A 13,289-nucleotide genomic window follows, 5' to 3' on the forward strand; every position below is an offset into this window, starting at 1 on the left:
GTATGAGGTATAATGTCAGAGATACCTTGTATGAGGTCAAATACTGTGTTCAGAAACAACTTATTCTCAATGGAGGATCTTATAAGGAGCTGTAATTGTGTTGTTTGATGATGGAAACCAGTACAGAATATAGAGCAGAAATATAATGGTGGGATGTTTTATTGTTGAGTATGACACATTGCTAAGTACATGTTCCTGGATGATGAAGAGAGATAGAAAACATAATAATGCGTCATTATTTCTTCAGTTATTCAATTTTGGAAACAACAGTTACAGAAAAGTCAACATTTCTCTTTTCTAAACAAATGGTGTTTCAGAGTTTAAAAGTGAAAAACATTTTAACCAGATATGAAAAAAAAGACAAAAACAATGATTCAAAATAAAAGGATCGCAGTATAAGTTACTCCTTGTACAATCTATCAAATCATTAACTGTCTAAATCCCAAATGTTGCTCAACATTTTTCTGATTCCTCAGTTAAATGCCAATCACTTGGGAATCACTTTCACAGAAACTGTTCCACAATCTCAAGGAATGAGGGAACATGTTTTCTTTCCTCAGTCATTCTGTGGATTGGCTCAGGGGTTCGTAATATGTTTTGAATTTGTAGTAAAGCTGGCTTTGTGATAACAACAAGTTATGATCCAATACTATTAAAACACAATGGACCTGTGGTCTGTGAGTGGCTTCAGATGTCGACCGATCCACGATGATGTTTGTGTCTGCTAACGCAGTTGGGAGCCTCGAGGGAAAAGTAGCACAGCCACATAATATCAACAAGAAGCTACTTAAAGACAAACTGTAGCAGGTTCCGTGTTTGATTTTAATGGATCAATACAATGTGTCTACACTGAAGTCAAAGCAGCACATCAACAGCAGCAGTGTCTAACATTAGAATCCACTGTCAGTGTCTGAACAGGACGTGTTTAGGCACAGAACAAAATGGAGGTCATCTGTGTTTGTCCTCAGAGCACTGCAGAACACAATCGTTGCTCACTAGAAAATTTTAATTAGAAAAATTCAAATTTTAATCCAGTTTATGAAGAAAATCACCAAACGTTGAAATAATTACCTTTTGTTTGTTATAAAAAATTTACATTTCGAGTTCTAAATGCTATTAATTCAATTGTCATTGTTAACACACGTTAACACGATGACACCCAAGTGTGTTTAAACCAAGATAAAAGAAAATCTATTGGGCACCCTATCCTAAACATTCCACCACCTTCACATTTACATTTCATGCAATACTCTCCAAAGAGAGGAGACTGTTTCCTATAGAGTTGAAGGCGCCCTATGTTATGACTGTACCTGCCTTCGACCAGAGGCTCGTTCCATCATATCTTCACAACCTTGGTTTCTGTGGTAACTGCAGTTTGACTCTATCACAGCTGTCCTTGAGACAGAACTACTGATTGTATACTTGCAAATGATATATGGAAACATGCCTATGCTTGTACCATAGTTAACTGTGACAGCCTCTTCTAGTGAAAAGAAAACATTAATCATTCTTTAATTTTGTATTTTTGCAAAAACATAGTGTTTGTTCTGATTGTGGTGTCAGACAAAAGTCGTGTTTCGACGATGGAAACTAACAATCCTTGGAACCAGGGACCTTTACAGGAACTCCCCGTGTCTCCACCACAGGGACCTGGGTCTAAATACAGCTCTGGGTAAATCTTTGAACCCCAAAATAGTCCCTAGTTGGAAAGGACTGTATTGTTTCCATCATAGCTGAAGTGGTCGTCCTCAAGTAGAGTCAAATGCAAATTACACTTTCAACATCCTGGTCTGGTGAGTTAAATTTGCTCGATTTGATCACAATGTTCTTAATTCACACAAACTATGTCTGCCTTTTTCTCTGCTATGCAGTATATCTCTGCTGCCGTTATACAGTAACTCAGCTGCCCTGTGGTAACCACTGTATCACTGTGATTCCCCAACACTTCTCCACCTACCTGTAAAAACCTGTTCCCATTTCCCCCATCGACGTACATAACTTCATTCAGGGCAGTCTAATTCACTGCCTGCCAGCTCCAGTCAAAGATTTCAAGCCATTTTTCTTGCCTGTCTGACCCTTACCTGTTGCGACCTCCTGCTCGACTGTTGCACTGTTTATCTCGTGTCTGATCCCTCTTGGATGTTTGCCTTTATCTGCTTGTCTGTACGCTCGGGATCTTGTTTTTGACAGAGAGTAAACATCAGTTTTCTGTTTTGCCCGACTCGACTCTGAGTCGAAAAAGTTTTTACTGATCCATAACACAATTAGAATTAACAGAACCAAATGCTCGGGCACTGAAGGTGTCAAATGCCTGGGCTGGTCAGACTCAGCTCAAGCTTTATATTTGGATTCATGCTGTTGTTGGCATGTTAGCACACTATGTTCACATAATCTCAAAATACAACTGAGGATGACATGAAACATTAGCAGAGTCACTGAGGCTCGTTCCTTAAGGAGCAGGGATGTATTAACCAAATGGCATAGTATGGAATGTAAGCAATGCATTAAATTGGTTTTAGAAATGTAATATAAAGAAGGAAATCCCTTCCGTGTGATTCTCAGACCTTGAAGATCGATCCTGTACTCTGTGTCCTGGTAGGAAATGAAATGTGTCTGTTAACAAAACAAACACCACAGAGTTCCTTCAACTCTCAATGTTTGCTGCTCATTGTGGTTTTTTGCAATGTGATATTTCCATGTGATGTATATGTTTTATATTGAATTACTGCGGATCACATTCAACAAAAGTATTTTACTAAACTCTTTGGAGCTGAACTGAGGAAAAGGACTTTCATTTAAAAAAAAAGTGTGAATAGAATTGCAATAACATGTTTAATAAAATCAACTCCATCAATTTAGAATCATCTTCAAATATGGAAAATGCTCCAGCATTAACTCTGAGTAAGCTCTGTGGACGTTCTGTATCTAAACTGTTCTTATCAAGGCCTAAGGGGCAGCATGCATTGAGTTTGCACAAACACTAACTCATGTAGAATGCATCCGTTTTTAGGGGTTTGCAGCATATAATAAATGATGTGATTGTCAAAGCTGTCATTATATGATGTATATATAATATTTAGCAAAGATCCAAATTAATTCAATAAATGTTCCTTTTTTCCATGCATCTCCATTTGGTTACAACATTTTCCACAGGAGGTGCTTGACCACTACGTCCTGACTGTAGCTTAGTAGGTCAGATGGATCATCTGTCAAGCTCTTAAACTCTGAAATAAGTTGTGATATAAAAGCAACTTGAGCAGTCGGTAATATTTAATTATGTGGTTTATCTCTTTATTAAACCATCCCAGGCTCTTTCTCGATACAGTGCACTCAACAGCTTGCATGGACACCAGTTTGATCAATAGTTCCAAAGCCTTTTGCATCAAATCACAAAACGCTTCATTTTATAAACACACACGACAATGGAAGCCTGCCAAAATATATTACAGCTTAATATACAAATACATAAATGTACATTCCATAAATACAATATGAAGTATTCTTGAGATGTATTATGGCTATCATGTAGGCCAGTCCATCACAAATTACAAAGGCTTGCATTTTTTAATTTCTTTAAGTAATTTTGTAACGTTTGACCTTTCAAAATAAGGGCGTTTAGTCATTGAGGTAAACTGTTTCAGGTGAGACGCTGTTGTCATTCAGTTTTCAAGTGCACTTAGCCATTACTGGATCATTAAAAGTGACCTTCATATTCATGACAAAACCTAAGAACGCGTGACCGTGCTGGACGGCACCCGCAATGACCTTAACATCAAAAGCAGCTGCAGGGGACAAAGAGCCTTTTAAAGTGACCAGTGACACAATAACCAAAACGCAATCAAAGAAAAAGCAAGGCTTCAAGATATCAGATATCAACATATAACTCATATTCAAAAAATATATATATAATACTGATTAAGAATGGTATGTACATTGACCACTGTGATTTTCTGTTCAGTAGACAGTAAATATTTCTTTGGTCCCTGTTGATTGTTGGGAATTAGTGGTGAGATGTAGATGAACGTTCGGGACAAAGTGATCAAGTTGCACGATAACAAACAAAAAGCGAAAAAAAAAAGAAATGTGCCTAAATTATGCCTGTCACTCTGAATCATTTTTCTCACATTAACAATAATCCAAGTTCACATAAGCAAAGAACACCCACCAGTTCAGAGTTTGAAATTACATTATAAATCAGTATAAACAGTACATGACAGCTTCAACATCAAAAACCAATGATTACAAAGATATGCAGCGAAAGCTTCTCAGAGTGTGAATTTATAAAAGTGTGAGCACATCATCACGAACAGGAGAGCTTGTGGGCAGACTTCCAGCACTGTGGAGCGAGGTTGTGTTGGTTGCACTGGGAGTTTGAGTAAAGACACGCAGGAAGGATCAGAAAGACTAAGCAGTGTCTCTCTCTCCCTCCCTCTCTCTCCCTCCCTCTCTCTCTCTCTCTCTCTCTCTCTCATTCGCAGCACAAGGCTTTCGCGGTGTGCTGTCCATCTTTGGCTGTGTGTGAAGAGATGGATAATGTGCACGATGTGTGTGATCGAGTGCAACTTCAAGCGTCGTTCTGCCCAAAACCACTGCCTCGCATTTTCTGCCTGTGCGCCCTAGAGACAACAAAAGAACAGACAAAAGAGTGAACAAAGTGAATAGAAGAACTTCTGCTTCTGATGATACATACAGGCTCGTTGATTAAGTTGGAGATGTTCTGATACCATTTTTCTCTTCCTGATACGGTATTTGGACCGTTCCAATAACGATTCACCTAAAGAAATAACGTATATAATGTGTTTCATGAACTGTATTAACCCTTTATGGAAGTGGTATGGCATATTGCTGGTGTTATAATTGGCAACACTAGTTCAACCCCTCGAAACTAAAGTCTTGCAGGTGGTACACGTTGCCGTTTAACGTGTGTGACGTTCCAGCGTGAAATATTGCCAAATTGTTGACATTTTAGCTAGCTGTGGCTAACGCAATGTACTACCGGAAATCCCTTCTTCATGACCCGAAAAAACGCTGCAAAAAAGAAGCGATTTCTGGGTGCTTTGTGAGAATAATGTACTTTATAGAAGTAGCATTGGATCAGAACATAGATTCAAATACTCGCCGTTGCCTGACCTGGCATTTTCTGCAGTATAGGAGGCATTTTCGATGCTGGTATCGGAACATCTCTAGTCTAGGTGACACATCCAGACTCTATACAGGAAGCTGTTTCTTAACTTACTTTTTCTCCTGACGGCTCCTGGTGTCTTCTTTTGACTTGACAAACTCTGCATCTTTTCCTCCCCTGACCAGGTAGGCAAACTCTCCTTCCTTCGGACTAAAGATCAACCTGAAATTACACAGGAAAACATGTCAATAGAAATACATAAATATCACCAGGTTTATTCTGTGTCTTGGCGTTGCTGACGTTGCTGACAGCTTACTTGGACTGGGTCTCCCCAGACTTGATGCGCATTTTCCGGATGTGGAACTGGCTGCTGCTCCAGAAGGACCAGCTGATGATTGAGTCCTTCTCCCAGCGCAGCTTCACGATCATCAAGTCTCCGATATTGACGTCAGTGGTGATCAGGAAAGAGAAGGTGGCGTTACCATTCAGCACTGGCCTGCAGGGTGAGAGGAGCAGAGACGGTCAGAGGTCAGCTGCTCAGATCGAACTGTTTGCTGTCTGTGTGCAGGATACATGTGTGTGACCTAGTTTACTGTTTGATGTACGTACAGGACAACGGGGATGTCCTCCTTCTCTCCGTTGGTTCCAAACAGAGAGATCTTCAATGGCTGCTCGGTGAAGCTCAGACGGTCCTTACTGAAGAAATGCATCTTCACTTGGTAATGGAAAACTGTGAGAGCAAAGGAAACAGTTTACTGAGGGTCAGGTTTACACTTCAGACACAAACACAGCTTGTTGTGTTCCCAGCAACTGACCCACGCCTCTCAGAATGACACTTAAAGTAGGTTTATTACTATATTATAATAATATAATATACATTAATGTGACTGTCACAGTACTGCATTTACAGATAATGCTTTAAAGTTTCAAAGCTTTAGTTGTTACCATGGTTATTGACATCCCAAGTATTATTTGAGTGCGTGCAATTTGTTGAGTGCCTGATAAGCCAAAGTAAACTGATAAATCACAAATCTATAATGAGTATGGCCAATCAAACTACAAGTAACAGCTTATCCTTCTTAGAAATACTAAGCTCCTGCATATATACAATACATATATGACTATACCAACATTTACTAAACATGCTAAGCTTCCAAGACACATTAGCATCTCTAAAACATCATCATCATTCCGCTGCACCACAACAACACTGCTGACTTAAATCTTAAATAAACCTTTCCACTGCTGGTATATGCAATGGTGTCACGTTACCAGCATACCCCCAGCCACTAAAATACCCACGACCTGCTCTTCATGCGACCTTCTGAGTGCTCGCTACTTGTTGGACACAAGTGTTTGCATGGAGTGTTGGGGTTTCTCCTGTTTATATATTTAAGTGAAGCAATGTGTGTGGCGTTTTCTATGTGAATTGTGCTAAATTATTACATTTGAATCCTTTTATTATCATATTGTAAAGTACCAAGTCCTTTCTACATAAATATCATTGAAAGATACCATTTTCCTTGAAGGTACGTGTCTTTTTTCTCAGTATTTACCTTTGTATGGCATAATTCCGCGGGTCTTTAGGTACATCTTGGTGCTGCGGGTGGTGCGGACCTTGTTGATGTTGTAGCCGAGCTTGTTGCAGCGGTTCTTCCTGCAGTTGAGGCACAGTCCCTGGTTGAAGGCCTCTTTGGAGTTGCAGCGGTACGCCATGGTCTGCTGCTGGGTGCTCAGCAGAGAGTCGATGAACAGGTGGACCGAGCGCTCGTGGGAGCATTTGATGAGCTGGTCCATATCTGTAACGCACGCAGGGCAAAGAAACCACGTCATGTGTCGACTAATTGCAGACCCATATGGCATTTTGCCCTAAGTTCTTTCTTGCTCAGTTGAAGCACTTGGCAACAGCAAAGGAAGTGAACCAGAAAAAAGACAAAGCTTTCATCTCTTCATGTGAAAGAACCCGTCTGTGACTCCCTGTGAACCTGTAGCTGGTAGAAGCACATATGCTTTAATTGTAACCCCTGAGAGCTTTCATAGAGTGTGTCTTTTGACACCGTGTAAATATACGGGACAATTCTTGACCATGTACAACACCATCGCTCCGATCATTCACTTTAATGTGGGCAGAGACGTGTATTTATGGTGCCGTGTGTCACACAGACGAGGTGGAGAAGATTGGTACCATCAGGTCTGAGCAGCTGGAGAAACAGTTTCTCCCTAAATTTAACTCTGACCGCTGTAGTCTTGGTGACGCTTTAATGATAAGAGTAGATGCTTGCCAACATACTGACTGAATAACCTGATGCTTACAAACATACTTGCAATGTATGAATTAAAACTAAAGCACAGTGATTAAAAGTCTTTACAAACAGCAAGGAGGGTTTGTGGGACATACTTTGGAGGCCCTTGATCCCCCCCCTTGCGATTCCCATCAACGTATTCTGGATGTCGCAGCCCGGCTGGAAGGTGCCTCCGTTGGGGTAGATATCGATGTGTCCCACGTCCCTCTGGATGCCGATGCTGCGGTCCGGGGAGCCCCTGGTGTTGGTGTGCAGGACGTCCACGAACTGGGCATCGTCACGGGACAGAGTGCTCTGGGCGTCAGCGTTCTCGAAGGTGGGACCGGCCGGATCCAGACCTGCATAAAAGAAGGAAAGCGTTTTCACTTAGAAAGAGGACACGGATGAGGACACAAAAACAGAAAGATCACATCTATAGTTGAACCAATAAAACTGTACATTAAATCATCTGCTTCATTTGGCCTTTTTCCACCGTGTGCAGCTCTGAACACTGATCAATGCGAAGCAGTGACTGTGGGCTCTTAATGGGCTGCCGCTCTCACAATAAACCCATCAACCATTATTCTAAGCAGGTCAGAGAGATTTCAAAGCTTTCAGAAAGATGGATACATTCACATTTACAGTACAGGAAGAATATGGTTGTTTGTGTGCTTGCATCCATTCATTGGTAAAAGTAAAGTGCTGCACCTACAGTTAACCGTTGTGTATTTTTTGTTTAGAAATGTGTACTTAAATGTGTCTACAGCTGCTTTCAGACATGCACTGAACTCCAGATAATCTCCTCACATTATCCAAAGGGGCTGCATGTGAGAACACAAATGTCTGAGTCAGCTGCTGCGGACGTTCTCTGGAACTTTTCCTGCCGGAGCCCTGATGAAAATAACTAAGCGAGCCCATGTGAGAACACAGAAGGAAAACGTTGAGCGGAGAAAGTGGGCGTATTGATGATGTTTCTAACATGTGACAGACATAAAACTGAAAAAATGAAATGAATACAAATATCTCAGAATGAAAAAGAGGTGTCATACATGTAAAAGACGCAGAAGAAAATGTCCTCTTGGAAAGACGGGTTTTGACGATAAGGGTCGAAAACAGTTTGGATGTGCTGTACATGATCTCTGCAGTGGAATCTGCACGTCATGTCCTTCATGCTCTACCCAGGCACCAGCCCTCATCTGAACGCTCCAGAGATTTGTTGTCATGACTGTGTCTGAGCCTGACAATCGCCTGCCGGGTTCTTTACATGTGAACGGCAAACTCTGGAGAATGTCTGGACCCAACTTTTCCAGACATTTTCCACAGTTCATGTCTGACAACTGCTTATGTTTTTCACTGTTTGTGTCTGTGTGTAATGTAATGAGGATCCACCGAGCAAGTTGATGCTCTCACCTGTGATCCTGCTGATTTTATGGTTGGTGAGGTCTCCAGCAACTCCAGCCACATGTGCTCCCAGACTGTAACCCACCAGGTGAATCCTCTCCCAGGGCAACTGCAGCTCTTTCTGAGGGGGCAGAGATGGATGAGATGTGTCGGGAAGGCCTGACAAGATGTCACGCTTAAAACAGCTTCAGATTCATACCGTAGAGTGACATGTTCCTGGCAAACTCGAACACCCTCTGTTCGGGTCTTAATAGACTGTGGGACATCGTCCAAGACTTTGAAAGACTTTTAAGTTTGAAGTCACGTAAACAAATGACAAACAAATGAGAGCGCTACTCGAGCCAATGTGCCCTAGATGTTCATACAAAAGCTGTGTTACACTAAACACTGAGCCTCGTAAAGAGAGGCTGCTGCGAGCCACAGACCCGGCTATAAAAAGCCTTTATGGGGTGTTCAAGATCATAACCTGTGGGAAAATATAACAGCAGCAGCACTTCTATGTAAAAATATACATATATATCACATCATGAGATACAGACTCACCAGCAGCTCTAATTTCTTTGCTGTCATATTAACATAATGATGATTCATTCAAAAGCTGTAGGCCAAGTCCAATAGTCAACAAAGAGGATGTAGGAAATGTGACTCAGCTGGAAGCCAGCCGTTCAGTGAGATCACTCACTTGTATCCAGGTTACGAACTTGGCGACATCACGTCCCACCAGTTTAGTGTAGGCTGCGGAGGTCGGGTAGTGCTGGTTGGCGCGGGTCAGCCAGTCCACCACAATCACATTAGCGGTGGGCTCCCGTTCGTACAGTGCAGACACCAGCTTGGGCACCCAGCTCTCAAACATCCCTGTTACCTGTAACACAACACACACGCACACACACACTCGGTCACACTGATTTCTAAGTTCAGCTGCAGTATGGCGTGATTTATTCTGGCCTCGGCCCTCGTTCTGCGCCCTGTGGTTGGAGAGCAGCCAGGGAGTCATTAGGTTCAGATGTTGTTGCATGACCGGCTCTAAATCACATTATGGGAGGACATGCATGGACTGTTTGCACTAACTCAACACTGTCAGTGGATTTTCTCAGAAATCACGTGGATCTTTGAGGATATTTGTTCATCAGTTTGCTGAATGAATCATACTCATCAGATTTAGTCTGATTCTTAAAGAGATTAATGATAAATCCAGGCTTCAGCAGTTTGGACTGGGCTCAAGAATGATTATCAATTAGTTGGTTGTTTCATCGTTGTACTGACACAAATCATTATTTCATGTCTGCAGGTGTTTTTGTTACAACCAGACTGATGTATTAGTTTGCCAATAATAATCAGTCGATATGAGCCTTTCACAGATACATCGGTAACCTATGTTTGCCGATATGCAGCCATACAAAGACTTTAATCTTATTGAATAAACAATAAGGACAATTCATATCTACTTTCTTAATTCAAGTCCTATATATCTGTGTTTTCTTCTCATTTACAGTTATAATAAAGTTATAGTAAACTAGTGGTTGTAACTGTAAAATATTAAGCCTGCTACATAATGACATCTGAGGAATCATTGCCAGTTTTTTTAAATATATATATATCTTCTGATTTGTCAGTGTCTGAAGTTTTTTACTCCCTAATAACAGCATCAGTCCTCAAAAACCCACATCAGTCAGGTTCTAGTTTATTCACCCAAAAGTAGACTAATATAACCCTGTGATTATAGGAACATGTGTTGGGTGACATACCGTCCAGCCATGTATCACGATGAAGCTCTTCGTCTCTACATTGAATTTACACTCCTCAATGGTCTCTGGCCTCCCGGCCACAATGTAGCACATGTCATCATCAGGGATGTCGGCCGTGCGCAGGGAGAACTTGGTCACAATGTCAGCGAAGTCTGTGATCCATTCAGCGGTGGTTGGCAGGGGAGTAGTGAAGGCTGTAGTGTTTACTGTGGCAACACACACACACACACACACACACACACACACACACACACACACACACACACACACACACACACACACACACACACACACACACACACACACACACACACACACACACACAGACAAGTACATCATTAGATTGTTGTGGTATGTCAGAAATGTAGGACTGATGTGAGTCATGTTTCTGACAGGGAAAAGCTTTCATAGAGAGTTTATTACTCTACCTAAACATGTGCATCCATACAACAATAAAACTCGTTAACACAACTTGTTAATTTGCAGAAGCCAAACACACTGAAACTGACACTGTTTTCAATAAACAGCAACTTATTTTCTTGCACACCACTAATCTCACCAGTGTGACTCAGGCAAGCAGCAACAACTCTGACACATAGAGCATGACAGTGTCGCCCCCTTTTGTCTCCCTGCATGTTTACCAGCATTAAGTTCATGACTGAAAACTGTACTTTTTTTTTGTTCGCTAAAGTTGAGATATATTTATTAAAAAATCAATTAAAAAGTTTGACTTCTAAACAAATCAAATTCATGGAATCCAGTTTAATAGCCAGAGTTGTAAATGAAACATGAATAAGCTTAAGTCTAAAATGCTTCAACTGTAGAAATGTGATTAAAATGAGAGATTTTTTACAATTAAACCCTAAAACCGGCATATTTTTATACTACAGCACCGAAAACAATGTTAATTTACTTCACTGATTACTATCAGTATTTTGAATATTCCGTTTTTTCATTGTAAATCTTTAGGGGTTTTTTTTCCCCCTCTTGTGTTTCCTCAGACAAAAGGCCTGGGACATGGCTTTACCCTCATGCACACATGGTGAGAAATAGGATGCAGACCTGCAGACCTGGGGCTGTTCACGGGGTTATTCCCGGTCAGCACGGCACGGCACGGCACGCGTTAGTTGATCATGAAAATAACATCCTGGCATCTCAAGAAAACAAGAAAAGTGATCTTACCAAACCCAGTTGTGGCTTCAGGGGTGGCAGAAAAAGCTGCAATGACGTTTACCAAAATTATCCATACAGTCCAGAAAATGATATTTTCTTCTCCCATATTATTGAGACTTTATTTTCCCTATAAAACGAAGTGTCCTGGTTTTTAAAAAAAAAACAAGTTGTCTGGAGGCTGCTCGTAAATCCACTGTGTGAACAGACAGGTCACCTCTCTGTGCTGGTGAAGTTTCTTATGTTCTGTCACACATGCAGCTCCAAGTCATCTTTATGGTCGGCTCATTTGAATATCCAAACCTGATTGGCTGGGTCCGAGAGGTGGGGCGGGGTTCCAACTTTGTCGCAGCTCTGAATCAGTGAGGAAAAAAATCATTCACAAGCTTCTTCACGGGGGAGAACACCTCAGCCCCTGCACCTAAACTGTGGTGCTGTTATTATTATTAGCTGCTATATATTAACATATTCATTATAATTAACCAAACAGGAGAGTTACTCCACACTTTGAACTTCAAGGCCTTTTTTTGTGTGTGAAAGTTAATCTGATTTGTTTTTCCATGACTTAAAGTACAAAGAACAAAGCAGTTGGACTTTATATTGGGGGGGGAAATATTTTAGTAATCCGTTTTTTTATCTTTAATTCTGAGCCAATAAGAAACGGTTATATTAATATAATGGTGTTTTGTGATCACATGCTGGACGGAGGTGTTAGTTTTCCACCTCAGAGCCATAACATGTCTTCAGCCTTCTTTCACATCCCAGAGTCAAAATTATTTTTAAAATATAAAAGACACATTTAAAAGAATAATTTCTCATCCCTCTTTAATTTGAAGTAACAATAAAGGCTTCATGTCTAGCACTTTTCTTAACACAGTTACAAAGTGTTTTTAATTAAAGCAAGAATAAATTAGAAATGCAAATAAAAACGTACATGGTGATCCAGTTTAATTTGTATAATAAATGGTCTGAGTTGATTTTATCGATGATATGTTCTGAAAGGAGTTGATGTTCGTTTAAATGTGTCACAACAACCGGATCAGTGTCTTGTCCGACGCCTTAAATCATAAGAAAATAAATTAAAAAATCACATTCCCGGCTCCCATGTAATGTGTAATGTACGATAAAAACAAGATGTGTAAACACACAGATCGGGGGTCAGTCAGGAAGCTCAAAAACTCCAGAGAAATCAAAGACACGTGGACGTCTCTGTTATCTGTCCAGGGACGGACCCAGGCCCAGTTACAAAAGGACATGGGCTGAGTCTGGGGCTGACGACCCCATCTGTAAAAATGAGGTTAAAGCTATCGTCACCATGTTGGCAGGCTACGGATTAATCTGGGTATCTCAACAGAAACCATATTATTATTGTCTCTGATTTCAGCAGCCACTCACGGCTTGGAGTTTGATTTGAAAGGATAAGGTTTCCATGTTTTGAAAATGTGATATACATCCAGCACTAGAGAAAACTGTCATCTAATATGTGTTTTCTGTTGAAATTGGCTTTACTTTCTCGACGTATAGAGGGAAAAAAAACTATAATACAATAATAATAAGGGAAAATTTCCC

The 13,289-nt window shown here is 40.8% G+C and overlaps 1 protein-coding gene across 1 annotated transcript; it reads right to left on the reverse strand.

Annotated features, from left to right (window-relative positions):
• Positions 1-3,269: 3,269 nt before the first annotated feature.
• lpl (lipoprotein lipase) lies at positions 3,270-11,985 on the reverse strand. Its single transcript, XM_035176602.2, has 10 exons — positions 11,733-11,985; positions 10,551-10,756; positions 9,488-9,667; positions 8,815-8,926; positions 7,521-7,763; positions 6,679-6,921; positions 5,732-5,852; positions 5,439-5,618; positions 5,237-5,344; positions 3,270-4,616 (listed from the first exon to the last, which is right to left on the reverse strand). The coding sequence occupies exons 1-10, from the start codon at positions 11,827-11,829 to the stop codon at positions 4,565-4,567; spliced, it is 1,542 nt and encodes a 513-aa protein (XP_035032493.1). The 5' UTR covers positions 11,830-11,985; the 3' UTR covers positions 3,270-4,564.
• Between the last annotated feature and the right edge of the window lie 1,304 nt (positions 11,986-13,289).

This window comes from Hippoglossus stenolepis, chromosome 14 (genome assembly GCF_022539355.2).
Source record: "Hippoglossus stenolepis isolate QCI-W04-F060 chromosome 14, HSTE1.2, whole genome shotgun sequence".
Lineage (NCBI taxonomy): Eukaryota > Metazoa > Chordata > Actinopteri > Pleuronectiformes > Pleuronectidae > Hippoglossus > Hippoglossus stenolepis.